The sequence below is a fragment of the Pelobates fuscus genome, chromosome 6 (assembly GCF_036172605.1).
Source record: "Pelobates fuscus isolate aPelFus1 chromosome 6, aPelFus1.pri, whole genome shotgun sequence".
NCBI classification, from domain to species: domain Eukaryota; kingdom Metazoa; phylum Chordata; class Amphibia; order Anura; family Pelobatidae; genus Pelobates; species Pelobates fuscus.
The window spans coordinates 187,900,478-187,922,216 of NC_086322.1; the positions used below are offsets into that span (position 1 = coordinate 187,900,478).

Sequence of the window (21,739 nt, forward strand, 5' to 3'; positions counted from 1 at the left end):
GGATCAGTCTGAGGTTGATCATTCTTTGCTTGGAATATCCAGAGTGCTTGATGGGACATATTTCTAATCAGCTTTCATGAATCCACATCTGGTTCTCCTCTGTCAGAACAGCTCTTCTGGTGATGGCAACAACGGTTGTTGAAGTGCTGTATGGTGGATCAAAGTTTCTGGATTTGAAGAGGGATTTCACCAATACTTGGTCTCCAGGCCTGAAAGCATGTGTGGTTGTACCTGAAGGATGAGGAAGAGATAGAGACAAATCACCATAGATGCCATTCAATTCGTCTACAAGGTTCAATACATATAACACAACATATAGGTCTCCGCTCACCATCGAAGCACCTTTGAACTTACACCATGAAGTTGGAAAAGGTCTCCCCCATTAAAATTTCAAATGGTGAATAACCCATAGTTGAACTAGGGGTCATTCTGATTTCAGCTAAAACTGCTGGCAAATTGTCTGGCCAATTACGTGTGCTACCCAAGCCTCCTTTTGTCAATTTCTCCTTTATCGTTCTATTCATCATTTCTACTTGCCCTGATGACTGAGGGTGATGGGGTATATGAAATTTCCAATCTATACTTGACATTTTACAAACCTGCTGTGTAACTGCTGAAGCGAAAGGAGTTCCTTTATCACTATTAATCCTAACTGGGCAGTCAAAATGTGTCTACAATGACAAGTAAATACTTGAGTCCACTTTTGCTGTTGTCATATGCATGAAGTTAATTTATAAATTTAACATGTGGCCTTCCGCTGCATGAAGGTAGTCGTGTTTACCAAACTGTGGTTTGGTAGTATTAACTCTTGCACATGTTAAGCACCTGGATAAAGTATTGGTAACTGTCTGATCTAACCTGTTAATTACAAATTGTTCTTTTAGCATAGCCAATACCCCTCTTCGTCCGACATGTCCATAGCCATGGAACTGTCAGACGAGTAACACAGAAGAAGCTTGAGGGATTGCTATGCGACCTTTAGGATCCTTGAGGATACCAGAAGTTGCATCAGGTGTAACAGAATGTATATTCCAGTAAGCTAAGTCATCCGAAGACTATGCAGCCTGCATAGAAAGAATATCAATATCATCAGTATGAGGAGGTATATGCAGTGCAGTTAAGACCTGGTCACAAGAAACAATACTGTAATCTGGCCCTAAGGGAAAAGAGGCAGCCGCCCTTTTCGCCACCAAAATCTGCAAAATCATTACCATCCCTGACCATGGAGTGATCTGTATCATGGCCCTTGCACTTCACAATAGCTAAAGATCTAGGTAACAGTATGGCCCTCAATAATCCATCAATTAATGCAAAATGAGAAACAGTTCGACTATCAGCTGCAACAAAACCTCTAGCCTGCCAAATGACACCAAAATCATGAACAACTCCAAAGGCAAATCTTGAATCAGTATAAATAGTCACATCTTGATCTTGAAAAGCCACACAAGCTTGTGTAAGAGCAATCAACTCCGTCTGGGAACTAGTACACCATAACTCTTATAACCCTCATCCACCACTAAAACACTAACAACATGCTTATTCCCTGCACCAACATCCACAAACTTTCTAGTCACTTTATCATTTTTCATACCAACATCAACACTTTCTGCAGTGCATCTCACCATTGCAGAAGGACTCACAACCATCTGTCCAACATGCCTGTTCCTTCTACCAATTGCCATTAAAATTTCATCCGTATCAATATTCCAAAAAAGATTTTTTTTTTCTTCTTATTTTTTTTTTTTAATCTAAACTGTGATATAATGGTACAACAGAAGGCACCTAAGCAGGTGATGCTGCAGAAGCCTGAACATACTTTGTAGCCTGATCAGGAACAACCCATAACTGAGCACACTTTAACCATCCTGTAGCTGCATTATGCATATACTTTTTATCCCATTTTGGATCTCCACCTGGACCCCACTTTTTAAAACCTTTAATACACATACCTTTCAGCATTTGCAAATGAAAATCACTAAAAGAACCCTCTCTTGGCCATGGATTACAAATCATTTTATCACAATTCTCTGACCATATAACTAAATTTGTACAAAATGGCTCAGCATAGTAATCTCCAATAGTCTCATGAACAAACTGGCATGGAGTTTGGCTTAATCGAGGACCCTGAGACTTGACTTGAGGAGTACGTGACGCAGCACTATTAGGGACATCTTTAGATGATTTAAATTTTACAGAATTTTGTTGGGAATTTTTTACCATTACTGGAGCCCATTTCCAACTTCACACAGATAACACTTTATATATAAGCAATGCACACTTTTTAAACAATACAACTATACATGCAGCGCTGCAATAAACAAAAATAAGATTTATTCTACTGTGTCCAAACCGTGCATCCAATATAGTGACTAAATCTGGTCACTCAGTGGGACTGCTATACCCACTATATACAACTTACCGGTAAGATGGGACTCTAACCCATAAAATATAATTTTTTCTCTTATACAACTTAACATGGGACTCTAACCCAAACTTAATAACAACTTATTATGGGACTCTAACCCATAACATAAAGTATGCTGTAAAAATATAATATTATGTAAAATATTATAATGCACAGCTACTTGGGGACTCAAACCCCAAGAGTACAACAAAAACAAAAAGAAAGGCAAAACAAAAACAAAAAAAACATTACTTTTCTGCAACCACAAAAAAATTGTTCAGAGAATCCAAACAAGGCAAAGAACACAAAAATAAAACAGAAGATGTTCTTACCCGATTTGGATTCTCTCTCCACTTCTGACACCATATTGTTGTGGTTTAAATTCAGCAGATAGCAATGTTTTCTCTCAGGTATGAAGACAAGGAATGGACACAGCAGAAATACGAGCTCGGAGGGCAGTACTCCATCACACAAGTGTATGACAAAATACTGCTCCTAAATTTAATGGGGAAAACACAGATCTTATAAAAAAATTCTGTACACATCCAAAAGGGGTTGTCTTTACATAATACAGTCATGTCCTGTCAATTGCATATTCAAAGAACTTAAAGCACATTTGGCATTAGCTGGTCAAAAGGTGTTACTTGATTAAACAAACACTTTCCAATAGTCACAAAGACAAGGTGTTAACAGGATATCCAGTGCAGGGGGGGGGGGGGGGGAAACAAGAAGAAGATACAAATCACGGTCAAAGGCCAGCTGTTATAATAGAGCATCCTGACATTACTTAATCAATTGTGTCATTAATCCATTTCAATGGTTAGACTGATTACCTTGGGTCCACTCGGCACCAGTCCTCCTCCACTACATCTGACAGAGAGACGAAAGTGTATGCTTCTTGCATGGCTAGCTCATTGGCTGAGAGCATCAGCTGATCACTCTCAGCTAATGAGACAATATGAACTGCTGTGCTTAGCACAGGCTGCAGTGGAGTCAAGGAGCAGAGCCCACCAGTAGCCAAGGTATGATGGCACCATTATAAAAATCTTTGAGTACTTACATTGAAGGGTAACCCAGGGCACTCATGGCGCCATAACCCCTACAGCATGATGTAGTCGTTATGGTGCTTGGACGATTCCTTTAAACCAGTGGTTCCCAACCCAGTACTCAAGCACCCCTTTCCAGTCCAGGATTTAGGGATTACCCTGTTGTATCTAAAGAGGTTTTTTTTTCCTTTTTCTAAAAACACCTTCAACACAACTGGGTAATCCCTAAATCCTGCCTGGTAGGGCCTGGGCCTGGTAGGAGGTACTTGAGGACTGGGTTGGGAACCACTGCTATAAGGAATAACAAACTGACTATTTTTCCTACAAAAACTCTGACAGTAGTGGGAAACATATATCAGAAAAAAATGTTACACGTTTATGCTTCTGCTATATACTTTTGAAGCAATGCACTTGTTAACCATGAAAAAAGAACAAAAAAGGAGAAAATTGACAGAAAAGGAGCAAAGAGGAAAATTATGAAAACAAAGCAGAGAATACATAGGAACAACTGGACACAATACTTTTTATACATGACCTCCATTCTGCTTCAAGGCGATTTCCTGTTATTTACGACTTTTCCAAGTGTAGCACCTGCTTGTGTTTTGGTACATATTGTCATAGTTGTTTGAAAGGGGCATTCATGATTATTCTGACGTGGCCCCTAATGTGTAAGAAGTGAAAACTATGAATTATGTATAATTGCATTACATTGTGATATGAGCTGTGAATATACAATTCATGCATATATTCATGCATATATTGGAAGGCCCTAGTTGTGATTTTTTTTTTTTTTTTTATTACTCAGCACCACCTGTTTTTAATTCTGCACACCTAGAACATGCATTTTCTCAGCAGTGCTGCTGCAATAAAGACCAGCATATATGCAAAATACAGACTAAGGGACAACACACATATAAAAAAAAAAAACAGTTTTAAATCTTACAAGGCTACTTAAAATCACCTATTTTAACACACAGATGTGGGAATTTGGTTACACCATATGATGATATTGTGCTACATCACAGTGCCCCAATATTGATGGGTCATCTGCTATTATATTCCCCTAATACTGCTCATTGCACTTATTTTTTTTTTTTTTTTTTAATTTGACAATTTTTATTTTCCAAGAAATGAGGGCATAGGATACAGAAGAGAGCTAGGGGGTAGGGTAGTACATCACATATTTCCATCATACAGTGTTTCCATTGTTACATGGTACAGCAATTTTCCAATTTGACATTTTTGTTACTTTACAGTTCTGCTAGTATCGTTGGATAACATTAACTGTGTACCTCATCCCTGGGGTATCTCAATGGCGAACAATCTATTTTTCACATGCTGGTATACCTTTGTGAGTTCCTCTGTACCCTGTAATGCTGCATGAAGAGGATTGGAGGAAGGGTGCGGATGACTAGGAGAGGAGGGGTTAACCTATATACACAAGTGGATTTAGTCTCATCTATATGTGTTACATCTACCTGGTATGTGTTGGTGAGGTATACAGTTTCAGTTCGTCTCTGTAGCACTTTTTTTTTTTCTCTTCCCTTTCCTTTTCCTCAGGGTATCCCTTCCCTGACTGCTCGTACAGTAATTCCTACTTGTCTCCAGTTATCTGGAGTTTCACCGTGCTCCAGTACTGTTCCCAGATTGTGGCCGCCTCTATAGTTGCCCCTCCTGTCCCAATCTGTTGGGCCGCTATGTGTTCGTATTCCCAATTCGTTTGGATCTGGGTAACCAGCCTGGTTTTTGTGGGGACTTCATGCGATTTCCAGGTTTTTGCTATGAGGCTGCATGCGGATATTATCGTGTGGAATAGGAGTTTAGTGTGGACTTTGGACATGCCCTCTGGCCAAATGTATAAGAGGCATATTGCTGGGGTTAATGTCAACTTCACAGGAAGTAGGTGGTCGATTATTTTGCTCACCATGGTCCAGTAAGGTAGGATGTCTTTGCATGTCCACCAGACATGCAATAACGAACCCCTGTCCAGGTTGCATCGCCAACATTGGGCAGAGGTGCCGGGGAACATGTGTGCCAACCTTGTTGGGACCAAATACCACCTATACTGTAGTTTTCTTATTTGTTCAAAGTGTGTAATGCAAGCAGTATTGCCTTTAGGAATTGTGAAGGCTCTGGACCACTGGTTCTCTGAAAAGGTACATCCCAGGTCCTTGTGCCATGCTTGTATGAAGTTGTCTGTGGAGGTGTGTGTGCCTTTATTAATGCTCCATTGAGAGCTCTCGCTTGTGCGGTTTGCCGTGGGGGCACCATGTGTCATATCTGGAGATCATGGTTGTCGTAGGAGGGGTCATGGACTGTTGTAGTATAGACTTGAGCTGTAAGTATGAGAAAAGTGCTTTATTTGGTACTTTGTACTGTGTTTGTATGTCCGGGAATTGTTTCAGGGAGGTCCCATTGTACAGGTCGTGTATATGTGTTCACCCTGCATTCGCCCAGGTCCGATAGTCGAATGTGTGGTTCCTCAGATATATGCTATACATTGTCGAGGCTAACGATGTGACTCTTGAGCCACTAATGTGCACCCTGTATGTGTCCCATGTGTGCATCAATAGTTTAGTGGTCTCTAGCATATGTGGTGTTGCTGGTCTTAGGTGTTTTGGTACCCAAAATAGGTGGTGCATCCCAGCCCTGCATGACCAATGGGATTCGATAGCTACCCATTGCGGTGGGTTTTCCACCCTACGTGCCGTGGCCAACATGGACAGAATAGCGGCCTTGTAATATAGTTTAATGTCTGGGAAGCTCATGCCTCCCTTCCCTGTTGGCTTTTTGATTGTGGAGAGTGCATATCTTTGCCTAGGGATGGGATCATATATTGCCTAGGGATGGGAATCTGCAGCGTACGGAATAAATATTGTAATTTTGGCAGCAGTGACATTTTAAATGCGGCTATGCGTCCGTGCCATGAGTGAAAGTCACTGTTCCACTGGTCTAATGTCTGTGTGATTTCCTGCGATAACTTCTCGTAGTTGTATTTAAACATTAGGTGAGTCGTCTTGGCCAGCTTGATCCCTAGAAAAGTTATGTAATTGTCTCTCCAGCCGAAGTTAAAGGAGTCCGTCAGTGTTTGTAGGGTACGTCCTGGGATGTGAATTCCCAGCGCCTGTGTTTTTGTGAGATTGAGTTTGTAGTAGGATACTTTGTTATAGTCTTGTATGCTCTGTAGTAGGTTAGGCAAGGATATTTGTGGTTGTGTCAGGGTCAGGAGTATGTCGTCCGCAAAAAGGTTGAGAGTGTACTCCCTGTCTCCTACTTGAACTCCATGAATATCTGGGTGAGCCCTAATTGCCGCAGCCAAAGGTTCCAGCGCCAGTACATACAGCAGAGGGGACAGGGGACAACCCCTGTCTCGTCCCGTTGGTGATATCAATTTTTTTTTACAGGAAACCTGAATTTAGAACCTGAGCCCTTGGTGCCGAATATAGTGCCCTGACCACGGAAATGAAGCCCCCCGGGATCCCATACCGCTGTAGGGCCGCCTCCAGAAACCCCCATCCCAGCCGATCAAAGGCTTTTTCCGCGTCCAATGAAAGCAGAACCCCCCTGCCTGTGTTGTCCCTAGGCTTTGCATAAGGTTGAGGACCTTTCTAGGGTGTTTTCTGCCCCCTGGCGCCCCATCACAAACCCCATTTGGTCGTCGTGTATAATGTGTGGCAGTATCGGACTTAGTCTTAGTGCGTATAGTTTGGCCAGTATTTTGGTGTCGGTATTAAGAAGGGATATGGGCTCATTGCACATTTAAAAATAAATATCAAAAAACAACTGCAGTTAATCTTGAAATTTCATATATGAGCAGCTAGCAAACCAGCAGTTATACCAATTTCTACTAATAGCTGTTTTCTTAAACTAGATGGATTCATGGCTCGTTAAAATTAATGCCATATGATCTTTTATTTCATTATATAATATGTGCATTTTCTTATTATCATATTTTATATTATTTGTTTGAGTAAAAAGTGAATAAAATAAACAGAAAAAGATCCTGCAGAAAGGTGTGATGAAAAGTAAAACTTTAATTAGAAAAAAAACAACTTTTTATATTTGTATTAAAATGTCATTCTACATAAAATTTCAAATACTTATATTCAAAAACATATATAAACATAATCAAAATATAGTGGAATGGGGGCGGAGCCTGACCTCCGAGCAGTGCAGACGTGCAAGCCACGAGCTCCTGTCTGGCGGGCAGAATTGGGGGAATAATCGACGGCTATATAGCCACAAAAGACACCGGGGTGCACTACCCACACTTGGGATGCACTGCTGATTCGTGAGATACCTCTCCGATGCCCGTCGAGGTCGGGAGACCGGAACGCCACATGCGGCCTGCTGGGTCTGGAGCTGGGGGGAGGCGGCCGCTCTCCCTGGCGCTGGACTCACTAAATGAACCTGCTGATCTCCTATCCCCCCCCCTTGGACCGGTGGGGGTTATCCCGGTCCCCCCAGGGTGAACAGACAAACGTACCCATACAGCATCAACACACCGATTGCAGCAGCCACCTAATGGTGCCCAGACCACACAAGATGGCAGGGGCCCTCTCACAAGCCTCACTTTCCTGCAACCAGACACAGAGGCCCAAGCAAAGCACCATAGAATCTAGGCTGGACACAATATTCCAGGCTTTCTGGGACAAGCTGCAAGCACGATCCGCCGCCATCCAGCCCAAACAGGGGGCGGCAGGGGGAACACATCTACCCAACAGCCTACCAAAATCAACGGCAGCCTTCCCAGGCAGAAATCCACCAAAGACATGTCCCTAAGACACTGACCACACAGGCGGAAGGTCGCACGCCGCAGGCAGCAGATGATACCCCGACCTCCCAACTGCCCCGTAAGGGGCCAGGACCTGTCCGTGCAACGGTACCAAATCCAAGGACAGAAGGTGTCAGCTTTTACAAAGACCTGGGGTTGGAGGAATGTCTCCCGTGACTACCATCCCCTGGATGATCCCGAGACCTCGCAACCTTGCTCTGGACTTACCAACCCAGGGAATTGGTTGAAACGGCGGTGGACCCTCAGACCGGCAAGTGACAGCTGTTGGGAGGGACAGAGGCCATACAGGACTGACCCCATCAAGCAGTGAACACTGCCCGTTTTGTTTAAATCATGCGCCCTACTCCCCCACCTACCATTAGAGCAGCAATGTGTCACACTGTCAACCTCACGATGGAGCCCACAATCTGACAGAAAGCCCAAAGCAGTCGACATTACCTATATGTCTACTTACCGATGGCCATGGACTTAAGAATTTCCTACTCTAGATATAAGCCAGTTGAAGTCAGCTAAAGGCTGTGTGTGCTGGTGTTATTGCTTTGTATTTTATTGCTATGTCTTTTACTGCTATGTTTTTTATTGCTATGTTTGAAAGGTCATACAGATGCTTCTTTTTTTTTAAATATTTAATCTTTATTGAAAAGCTTTTTTCTATTTTTTCTCCCTTTTTCTTCCATTGTTTTTTTTTCTTTTTTTTTTTTCCTTTGAAGAAAAAGGTGTTCACATACAATATTACAAAAGACAATTTGCTCTTAAACATTGAACATTTAGACATTAGAAGGGAAATGACATGAGGTATATGTAAAAACATCACAATTCAATCACAATTCAATAATTTTCCGGACAGAAAGGAGAGAACGTTTTAAATGTATACCATAATTCCCCTTTTTTTAATAATAATAATAATAATAATAATAATAAGAGCCCTTTTTTTTAATTTTTTCTCTCTCTCCCCCCTCTCCCTCCATGTCTCTTCCTTATATATTTATACTTTTGATGAAATTTCCTACCTGGCATTTCGGATCTGGACTGCCCGTATGGGTGGGACCAGTCTGATATGCTTCAGATATGATCTCTCTGTAATGGCACAAGATGAGCTAAAACCAGCTTGAGTTCTGAGCGGGGACCCACCGAAGGGCAGGCTATTTCAGCTGCTGTCCGTTCTCAGAATACTCTTGCGACCCGTTTTTTGCTCTCCATAAGTTTAAAGGGTAATCCAGACGTGGACCCCTTGCTCACAGTGCCTAGAGAGATATCAAGAGATATCAGCTATGCCTCACTGATGATGCCTTACAAGGTTGAAACGATCGTCTGGGGTTTCTGTATCTCTCGTGCAGAGAGAACTTGCTGGCATTTCGGATCTGGACTGCCCGTATGGGTGGGACCAGTCTGATATGCTTCAGATATGATCTCTCTGTAATGGCACAAGATGAGCTAAAACCAGCTTGAGTTCTGAGCGGGGACCCACTGAAGGGCAGGCTATTTTAGCTGCTGTCCGTTCTCAGAATACTCTTGCGACCCGTTTTTTTCTCTGCACTAATATGGCAGTAAAGCTTTCTTATCAACATTGTTTTATCAGTTATATGGCTATAGATTCAATCTAAACTAATGAAAAACAAAGCAAAAAAGTTTAACATTAATTAAACAATTTACTGTAGGTAACCAGTAGCAATGTTAAGTTGGCATATGTATTTTGTTGTGATAACTTTAACTCAGAGGGGGCTCTCGAATTAGGTGGTTTAGGCAGCCACCTAAGGCCTTTCTCTGGCTGGGGCCTCACGGCCGCCTAAATCACCTTAGAGCGGCCTGAACTGTTGGGTCATTGGTCCATGACTGAGGACCCAACATCAGGAGGGGCCCGCTGGCTCCCGCCGTGTCTCAGCCCCTCTCATCTGCCTAGAGAGCCAGCCTTCAGTCTGCAGCTCCAACGGGTATGAGCTGCAGACTAAAGTGTCTTGTGATCCCTGGCCAGAGTGTTGCCACAGGTTTCCACAGCAATGGAGATCGAGAGACTCCAATGATGTGGTCTGCAGCTCTGCACCCGGTGGAGCTACAGACCTGATAGGAAGCCCACATGACCACCAGGACACAGGACACTGGACCACCAGGGAAATGAAAGGTATTACTATCACGCTTCCTTCCCTGACACTGCCACCAGTCACCCCCTCCCTCCCGGACACTGCCACCTGTCACCCCCTCACTAAGCCTCCTGTCACCTCTTACTCTGCCCCGTTACCCCCTGCCTCCATGACACTGCCCCTTGTCACCCCACTCTGCGACCTGTCACCCCACCTTCCCTCACCCTGTCACTGTCACCCCCTCTTTCCCTCACTCTGTCCCCTCCTCACTCGGCCCCCTGTCACTCCCTCCTTCCCTCACTCTGTCCCCGTCACTCCCTCACTAAGCCCCCTGTCACTCCCTCCTTCCCTCACTCTGTCCCCCGTCACCACCTCACTCGGCCCCTGTCACTCCTTCCTTCCCTCACACTGTCCCCTCTCACACCCTCACTGAGCCACCCCCCCCATTTTTGAGTTTTGCCTAAGGCCTTGCAAACTCTAGAGCCGCCCCTGCTTGAATTTGAAATTGAGAATTTATTATTTTTCTCTGTGGAACACTCAGATGACAACATTTTGAAAACAAAAATACAGAAAAACCTAAATTATTTGACCTGTGTTTCACTTTTCCAAGGAAAATTACATGGTTATTCACCAATTGAGTATTCACTGTAAATATCCCTGCTAGTGCCATACCCAGCAGGGCATTTATAGCTGCACAGTTATCATTAACATTAAAAGGGACACTATAGGCACCCAGACCATTTAATCTCATTGAAGTGGTCTGGGTGCAGTGTCCCTGTCCCTCTTAGTCCTGCAATGTAAATCACTGCTGTTTTAGAGAAACATAGCATAATTTCAGACAGCCAGTAGCGGCACTGTTTGTTATCCTCTGCATGAGGATATCCAGTGTCCGTAAAACCCCATACGAAAGCATCGCAGTAATGCTTCTGTATGGGGAAGACCTAATGCGCATGTGGCGCTCACAATGCTCACATTGGGCCCTAGGGCCGAGGGAGATCGGAGAACGCTGGAATCAGGGGCATACAGAAATAGTTTTTTAGCCCATGCAATGCAAGGGGGGTGCAAGGGAGAGTCGTACGAAAGAGAATAATGTAAGCAATACAGCTTTGTATTCTTACATTATAGTATCCATTTAATGTTTTATTTTTATTTTATCTATTGTATTGATACGTTTATTTCGGCTTTACTTCATCGTATTACTTCAGAGACAGGATGCTCAATCTGGAGGAAATAGAAGTGTTATTGACAACTTCTTAATATATACCTAGGAAAAGTGATGTGATAATGGTAACACCATAAAGAGTATGGTGACATGACAAAATAAATGCATGTCTTGTTTATGTTCCATGCCAGTATTATTATGTAGTTGATAGTATTTTTGACTCATCGTTTTCCAATATAAAGATTCACAAAACAAAATGAGTATTTACTGAGTGTTTAACTTTATTTAAGAATCCATAGAGTTTTGTTTTTCCTAATATATCTACATATTTATCTAAATAATATATTTATTGTAATGTTAGTTAGAAAAACATCCAAGATCATATTTGCTGTTGTGGCCTACATTTATTGATTCCTGATTGAACTTTAAAAAGGTTGGCAATGACTACTAGCATCAGGGTCGTTGTTAGGTGGGCAGAATAATATTCTCTCATGTTTTAGTCATCTCTAGTACCTGGGACTCTACAGCGAGCCTATAATAACTAGAGAAAGCTACATCTAGCCCACTGATTTGTAGGACCAATAGATGCCTAGCCTTCTGCCCAAATATAGTGATTCCCAAACATAATAGAAGGCAATAAATATCCAGTCATCTGTTATCCATTTTCTTACCACAATTTATATTGGTTAAGCCACTGACAGTGAGGTTTAGAAAACATATTTTGCATTACACATACCAGGTTTTTTGCCCAATTAATTGTCCTATAATTAACTATAATAAGGAGCAGAGATAAATCATAAAACTGTGTATTTGCACATGTTTATGCAAGCAATGGACAACCAAAGCCAAACACAGAAATAATTAAATATGACTGTTAAACAGCTAGCATCCTTCCTATCCTTGGCTAAGAGTAGATTTTTTTTTTGAGCCTACGGCAAAGCTCGGCACACCTGTACTCATTCCACATTTATTTATTACATACAGTATGTAAGTGTGTTTTGAAATCTTTAATAATTACAATATGTTAAAAAGTTCTTGGCATACTATAACAGCACAATATTTCCAAGTCAATGCTTTTTGAAGTCCCCTGCCGGCCACAGAGCCCTGTTGCATATGTTTTGGGACACAGGATTCTGCTGTGGGTTCTTCTCATTATTTGAAAAGATGGCATATTTGTTCAATACACTCTTAACAAGGATATTAATTGGCAAAGTCTTGATAGGAACAAATAGTTATTATAAAAGAGCACTATACAGGGAAACAGACGATTTGCAAGGCTATAAAACATTGTGTCTTCTGTCATGCATGATATATAAACAAGCCATAAGAAATATATGGAAACTACACAGCCTGCTATTCTTTTCTATATAAAGATTGTGAATAGAGGTAACATAAAGCAAGTAGATAATTAGCATAAGTAAATTAACAATTTCATAAATTGCACAACATTTTCTGCAAGAATACCCCAATATTTTACATTTTTATAAAAGTGCTGTGTGGAAAAGTTGTTCCAGTGGAGCATATCTCACTTGCTAGGCCATCATTACATGGCTTCAGCACCAGAGCACAGGAGTATTTATTTGTTCTTTATGTCAGTATATTTATACTGGCAGACATTTTGTATACAGTGTATACTGTAAGTCACCATCAGAATAGAGGTGACTTCATTTTGTATTACAAGGCAAAGATAGACACAATGTTTACTTCTCTGTAACTATTCATTCAAGCCTGAGCTAAGAAATGCAACTACCGGTAATTTAAATATTGGCAGAGATAAGACATGATGTATGCAGCAAGGGCAACAACCCAGAGACAAATATATATATATATATATATATATATATATATATATATATACTTGCACATAAAAGTAAAACTCACAAAATTAAGAATACTGAACATGGGATAAAAGAATACGTTTCTTGAATCCCCTACATAAATCACAATAGCTTGCTAAAAGTATTTACCGGTAATAAGAATTGATCTGCATAGATATTAATCGCTGGTTCAACATAATCACTATTAATGTTCATAAAAATTCCTCTGCATAGATAACAGTCACTTGTGGAACGTATTTACTGCTAATATTTAAATAATTATGCTGCATAGAGAACAATCGTTTGTTGTATGCAATTATCACTAATAGTTATAAGATTTCTCTGCTTAGTCAATAATCAATAGTACAGTATGTTGACTTCTAATATTATAAAAGTTCCTCTGCATAAATAATAGTTACTCGTTGAACGTACTCCGATTATGTTTAAAAAATCCTCTGCATAGTCAGTAATCAATAGGGGTACGTACTTGCTACTAATAAGCATAAAACAGCTAATCAGTCACAAATAAGTATGACGAATATGGGCAGTTAGTTAAACTCCCCAGCCACGATAACAAGCTTGTAGTATACTTTTTAACCTATGGCCTGGTGATTTCAGGGGTAACAGGCCGAGTCACAAGGCGTTATCATAGGCATGCTCACACAGTCATTATGTATTCCAGAACCCGAGCCATACTCTCTGAATATTCATCCTTTGTCATTTTGATTTCCCTGATACATACGGCACGTCAAATAAATAGTACATGCCATACAACGAAGGGGGGTGGGGAGGGAGGCTCAGGCACAAAGCAAATATAACAAATCCTAATCTTCGTCAATCAAATTATTACAGTCAGAACCCCATCATCTAAATAACGTTTTAACGATTACCATTCCATTAAAGAATATGTCTACAGTTCACAAGTACAACCAGTAAGTCAAAATTCCCAATCCATAGCTGTTTCTAAACACAGACATAATACAGTATTTCGGTAATAAGATGAAGGCAGCTGGCCACACTCACAGAAACACGTTAATCAGAATAAACCTACACATACTTATTACCTAAAACCATTGGAGTCGTACCAGATACAAACACTAGAGGTAAGACTATGCTAAAAGCCAGAGAAAAAAAAGGGCAAACTCGATCATAGTGTTCCAAAACATTGTAGTACGTGTCCACTTTTTAGGTGGGAAAATTTCCAAGCCTTTGGCATAGAACATGTCACCCTAGGATGTAGGGGAGGAGATAAACTCCAAGAACTAATTCGCCAAGAAGCTTTCTGGATATACACTTTAAGAATATTACACTGTGGTCTTAATGCTGAAATAGACCTACAGGGCCTTATTTAGCATTCTATTAGTACATTTTATTAGATTTTTTATCATTTTTTAGATATGGTATTTTCCTTTTTCTCTCATTAACATTAACTATTCATTTGATTATATTATTGTATTTATATTTGGCTTTGTTGCTATCATCTTTGATAGTATTATTATATATTTTTTTGCTGTATTTTATTTTTATATTTTATTTATTTTTTATTTCTCTAGGTATGTTCTATATAATACCTTAGTTTCTAAATACATGTTTAAAATAATGTCTTTGTCTCTAAATATACATTCATCTATTCTGGTAACGATTTACAGCCATATTTATTTGTTATTGGCTTCACATATACTTCTTTGTTCCTATTCTAGTTGCTGTTTGCTTAAATAGGTTCTTTTTACAGTATGTGGATCTCGGTATTTATCCATATGGCGACATGTTCGCCTGTTGTGTACATTTTCTCTTTATTCAGACCTCACGCATGCGCATCAACGAGCTCGATTCTCGAGCGCATAGAACTTTGTCTTTTCACGCATGCGCAATTTGAAAGACGGACGATACAGGAAGTTCCCTCTTGCGTTCCAATCTGGAACGCACGCTGCCGGTGAACGGCATGAAAGAAGATTGCGATGGGTATAAGAAGCCCCTCCACGGATGATTCTCTACATATCCCTGAAGAAGTCCTTTATTTACCTGGACGAAACGCGTTGGATATTGGACTTTATTGCTTGCTATTTTAATTTATATTTTATTTTTATTTGTATGCTGATTTATTGTTCCTGCTCTCTACTACTTCGAATTGGATTTGTGCTGTCTATTTCTACACTGCCATCCAGTTCCACTGAGAGTGGAGATATGCCTACTACCATTTTATGTCTGTAAGTGCTCCCAATAAATATTTTTTGTACTATTTTATACATACTTCACCATGTATGGCTCTTTTTATCCATTTCTTTAAGACATACTTCGTTTTTGATCTACTATCAAGACATATACTTATATACCCCAGGGGGGTGAGAGGCCTGATTTGCATTTTCGTTTGTGAGTTTAATATTTAGCTTTACACTCCTATTATTTTATTTAAACTGTATTACGCTATGATATATATTTTTATTATTTCAGATTGCACTATATTCTCATATTGAATATTCATATTCTGGATACATTCTCCAAGTTGTATTGATTACATGCTCATTTGAAGGTGTTTTCCACTTTTTTTCTCTGGTTTATCATTTTGGGTGCTAGTGAGGTTCACCTGGAACCCCTTCAATTTAGCAGATTGAGTAATTAAGTCTAGTTGGTATACTACTGTTTTTTTCACTATGCTAAAAGCCATTTATACATACAAAAAGCTAACATTTAGCATCGTTACTTTGACGTTCAGGTCATAATACATCACAAGTACAAACAAGGGTACACCATATGAAAAAATCATGCTTAACGTATGTGAAATTAAATAAAAGTCACTTCATTCCCTTAAGCTGTTAGATCCAGAAGTAACCAACCACACCGGCCACCCCTTAGAAGACCAACTGTTGTCCCAGGTATGCATCACTTATATCTATCCTAAAACCACACTTTACCATAAAAAAGACACCAATGTTAGTCTTGGTTTCATAGGTGGCACAAGTCAATAATCTCAGAAGCCCCACGACTGATTACATCCCTTTTCTGAGAAACGACCAGGTACGTGGTCTCAAACATACCACTTACACCAAACAACGTTATACTGGCAGTTAGGGTACTAAACGGCCCAAGGCGAATCGTAATCCTGCGAGACCAACACCCATCCTCACATAGAGGTTCCAGCCCAAACGGTCCAAATCATAGCTAGTCGTCTCACACCATTTACTCAAGAGCACTAGTTAGGGCGTCACGTCTCCCCATCCCAATAATATGTATTAGTTCCCCAGTGGCCTACACCCTGCCTTCGCTCAAAGGCACAGCACAGGGCCAAATCATAGACAGCCTCTATCAGCCACTTGGCATCAGCAGGGCCTCACCATCCCACTGGTAAGTAAGTTCCTCGCCACCAGGCAATTAAAAGCCAGATAGTGCAAGTATTTCAATTACAGCAAGTCAAAATCATGTCTAAATCTTATTTATAGTGTGTTGCGACGATTTCTCACTACCCAGCATGCCAGCTAGACCTCCAACTACGTCTCCTACAGCAGCAGAAAGTCAAGACCCCTCTAGTCCCTGTTCATTAAAAGCTTGGACAAACCCAAAGATCGCAGCAGAACTCAGGCGTAGAGGGATACCATACCATAGGAAAGCGGAATTATACAAGATAATGATGACTAGCCCTGACAATTCACAGCCAGGGTCTAGCTCACAAGACCCAAATTCTCTTTCATTGTTTAAACTGAGCTCAACTCCTGATGCATGGAGAAAAGGCCTTCACAAGCCTCCGCTATTGTATACATAGTTTATACTAAGTGACCTGTAGGTTGAGGAGGCGGTGACCGTGGCGGTGTAGGTCGAAGCGGCGGTGGAGGAGGAGGAGGTAGCCAACACTGTTTTTTTTATTTATTTATTTATTTATTTTTAATTGGGGTAGCCCCCAAAATATTGGGACATATAAAAAAATAAACATTTGCGGCCTGTTTACATTCGTATGGAGTATGGATGGAAACTACCGAACCATTATACGAATCCACAGACATTTTAACCATAGGAATAAAAATAATACACAAATTGCAATAATAGTACAGTCTTTTAGGACAGCCCTGACACCATCTGCTACACCCTCCTTTAGTAGTTTTTTCTTAAATTGGGCTCACCTGGCAATCTAATTATCACAGGTGTCCAAGATTGTTTTCAGTGATCAAAAGAGCCCTGAGACACAATGCCATCCATGAGTTAAACTGAAAAACAAAATATTTAATCTTTGTGACAGAATAGAATTTGCATAATAATTTGGAACAGGGTGTAAAAAAATGCAAATAAAAAGGAAAAAATATATATATTTTTACAGTTTTTGCCATAATAATGTGCCCATAATTAGTGCAAGTTAGGGAAAGCAATTAAAAATAAATTCATTTAGTTGTTCTGATTTACAGAATATATAATATGTCAAGGATTTAAAGTTTTTTTTTTTTTTGGTAGTTACAGGTCACAAAATACAAGGAGAAAAATAAACTTTTAATGTGGAGCGATTTTAAAATTTGGTATGTTTGTCTTGTAAGCTTCAGAGAAACTATGTTTACATTTGGGGTTAATCCAGCCTCTAGTGGCTGTCTTCCGGACAGCCACTAGAGGCGCATCTGCCATGCTGGATGCGAATTCTGCGTCCATAGGAAAGCCGCACATGCGCATTCGGCTCCACTGACATCGGACGGGGAGGAGATGTCACCAGCACCGAGGGAGCCCAGTGCAGGAATAAGGTAAGCTGCTGAAGGGGTTTTAACCCCTTCAGCACAACGAGAGGGGGACCGTGAGGTTGGGGGCACCCTTAGGGCACTATAGTGTCAGTAAAACCGCTTTGTTTTCCTGACACTATAGTGATTCTTTAATAGTCATCAAAGAAAACAAAATTGCCGCACAAAAGTATATATGTATATAAAATAGACATCACAAGCTATTTACTTAAGGTTATTTTGACACTTTTTAGATAGCAATTTCACTGCCAATCTCTGCTAAATATTGTAGTGAAAATGTGTTTTTCAGTGTTTTGACATACAAACTTATAACAAGGATCTTTTGATGGGTATTTCTTAAAGCTGATGTGTGCTATTCCTGAACAAAATTTAGTGTTCACCTACATCTGCTGAGTAAAAGTTTATTTGCTAGTTTGTACCAAGTCTAGTAGTAATAACCGTACTTTCTGCCTTTTTGACACACACACACACACACTTGGAGATGTTGCTGTATATTTTGCAATCCTTATGTGTGCTACGGCAGTATAACGCTTAATATGTTGCTCAGCTATGTCGTCTTAGTACAGCAAAACCCCATGTGTACCTCTTTCAAATATATGTGGATGTGGAATTGGCAAATTTTGAGACACAGACATTTCAGTTTTTTTTTACATTTCAATTTTGATGCTGGTTCTACGGTGAATATGTAGTATTTTAACAGGTTGTTAAAATACTACCCCACCAAAGGCCTACCATTTCTTAAATTAGATATTAATCACTGTATAAACCTGCATCAAATTCTGAGGCACTGTCTGTCAACTCTCTTTTGCTGACAGAATTCTGAATCCGCCTCTGCACTGAATTTTCTAAGCATTTTAAACTTTTTACACACAAACTTTAACTAAATAATGTTATTAATTGTTTCAATCTTTTATTTTTTTGTCTTTTTACCCCTAACGTAACACTAAACTATTCAATTTCCCATGAATTATCACCCATCCTAATTAACTACATAGAATTACGAAATAATAATAATAAAATAATCAGAGTCAGATGACAATTGCAGCAGCCTCCCTTGGCTCTGAACGTTGTGAGCACAACGGTAGCACAAGCATGACAAAACATTTCCGTTGGATGTTGTGAAGCGGTTAAAAGATTAGTCCAAACATATAAAGCCCCTTACCTTGCTGAAATTCTTTATTTGCGACAAGAGTCTCAAGTGTGTTTCATTTCTTAAAAAAGTGCAAACAAATATTTTTATAAAAACATAGTACAGTATACAAATATGAAGAAAAGTTCCACCATTCCAAAAGTAACTACCACGCAGATATGACATTGTAGAAATTGACAGGTTTATAAATGAACGCTGATATACCTCCCTGGCTGTCAGCATCTTTTTGCTAGTTTAGCTTTGCGGAGCTAAATTCAAATGCAGGTGCTTGTGCAGAGAGTATGTCTTCTACTCAGTGAGCTTAAAAGACCACTCTAGTGACAGGAAAACATACTCGTTTTCCTGGCACTAGAGTGCCCTGAGGGTGCCCCCACCCTCAGGGTCCCCCTCCCGCCCGGCACTGGAAAGGGGAAAAGGGGTAAAACTTACCTTTTTCCAGCGCTGGGCGGGGAGCTCTCCTCCTCCTCTCCGCCCCGTCGGCTGAATGCGCACGCGTGGCAAGAGCTGCGCGCGCATTCAGCCGGTCGCATAGGAAAGCATTTACAATGCTTACCTATGGATGCTTGCGTGCTCTCACTGTGATTTTCACAGTGAGAATCACGCAAGCACCTCTAGCGCCTGTCAATGAGACAGCCACTAGAGGATTAGGGGGAAGGCTTAACCAATTTATAAACATCGCAGTTTCTCTGAAACTGCTATGTTTATAAAAAAAATGGGTTAACCCTAGCTGGACCTGACACCCAGACCACTTCATTAAGCTGAAGTGGTCTGGGTGCCTAGAGTGGTCCTTTAAATATAGCTCAAATCTCTATGATTATTCCCTGGCACAGATAAGAAAGTCTGTTAAGGGGAAGAAGGGGTGGGCATGCAGTAGCTGCAGATTCTATACAGGACCGGTGCAAGGATTTTTGCAGCCCTAGGCAAAAAAGATCCTGACACACACACAGGCAGACCCAAGCAGACAAACACTGACTGAAACAGACTGACACAAATACACACACACCATAAAGTCCCTCATTTCAAATAGTTTATCTGTAGGTCCCAGTTCAAGCCTGGCTGCTTGACTCTCTTTTAGCTCCGCCCCCACTATCCTCCCACCCACTTGACCCAGAGTGCAGGGGAAGGGCGGAGTGATCGTGCGATGCACCTGTGTGTAGCTGGCATAACAGGTGTGTAAGGGGGGCAGCTCTGTGATCTTTGTAGCCAGAGGTTGAAGGCACCGGGTGCTAGTCTGCAGCCATGTAAGTGCTTCCTAGCGCCAAGTGCCTTCACCTGTGGCACACAAAGAATGGGTCCCACATCTGCGCCCCCACCTCCTTAAGAAGCGCCCTAGGGAAGTCAAGAAAAACCCCAAAGGAAAAAAAAATGCAAAATTCATTACATTTTTGTGTGTGTGTGTGTTTGTGTTGTCTTTAAATACACTTTTATTTTATTGCATCAAAAAGGGTCCATGGAGATCAACGTTTCAGTCCCTTACTGGGACTTTCATCAGGAAACGTTGATCTCCCTGGACCCTTTTTGATGCAATAAAATAAATTTTATTTAAAGAAGACCGTGAGTGCAGACTTATTACATACTTGGAATATATATATATATATATATATATACACACACACCTCAATATACAGATTTGCTTTTTTGTGAATTGTTCCTTTAAAACACAAAACACATTCTACACAAAACACATTCTGTCTTATTTATTTGCTTATTTTAACCTATTTTTTTTTTTTTTCTAGCATCCGAACTATACTGATGTTCTAAGAGCAAAATTCCTGTAACGTGTATTATCAACAGAACAGACAGCTCACCATGTGGAAGATATAAATGGATAATTGTTCTAATTTCTTTTTTAGATACTTTTTTTTTCCCTTATATATTTGTATTTTATACAATATTGCTAGATTATGATATTTTAACTGTATTAGAAAGAATAAATTTGGCAAATGTGTAATTCATATTCATTTAAAAAGATGTTGAATTTGTATATCTAAGCTCTAGGTGATACCGCTTGTGCTATAAATGTCTTATTAAATTGACATATTGCAAATTCTGATCTCAAACACTTAATGTGATCAGCAATTTGGGCAAGCCATCTAAAATAAGACTATACAGGCCATATATATTTGTGGTCGGGGCAATATTGCCGTAATGGTTAGATAACATATAATTAGTAATAAACATCATAGTTAATAACCGCAGTCGGTTGTGGTGAGCCGGAACCGACAAGGCATTAGGCCTGTAAGAAAGAGGGCAAAAAGAAGTGTACCATACAAAATATATTCGTTCTACCACACTTCAAAATTACTTAGATAAGTCACGCATACCTGACAAATCCCTAACCAGTTCTGGTATATATAATGTATAAGTGGATGAGGTGTTGGGTAGAGACAGTACCCTAGTAACTTGGGAGACATACGACTATACAAAGCCACCATTAGTTTGATCCATATATTGCTATTGCCAAGTGACGAAGAATTTAACTACTGAGGGTGACAGGTGAGGCCCTGCTAGTTGCCAAGCGGCATGAGAGGCTCTATCTGCATCGGCCCTAAGGGAGGTAGAGGCCACCGAAACGCGG

General features: G+C 40.5%; 1 protein-coding gene across 1 annotated transcript in view; it reads left to right on the plus strand.

Annotated features, from left to right (window-relative positions):
• Positions 1-21,020, plus strand: part of LOC134614612 (alcohol dehydrogenase 1-like) — a 200,387-nt gene extending 179,367 nt beyond the window's left edge. Inside the window, exon 9 of the mRNA XM_063458590.1 lies at positions 20,898-21,020. Coding sequence (XP_063314660.1) covers positions 20,898-20,922 — 25 coding nt within the window. The 3' untranslated portion in view covers positions 20,923-21,020. The remainder of the gene's footprint in view (positions 1-20,897) is intronic.
• Positions 21,021-21,739: the final 719 nt, after the last annotated feature.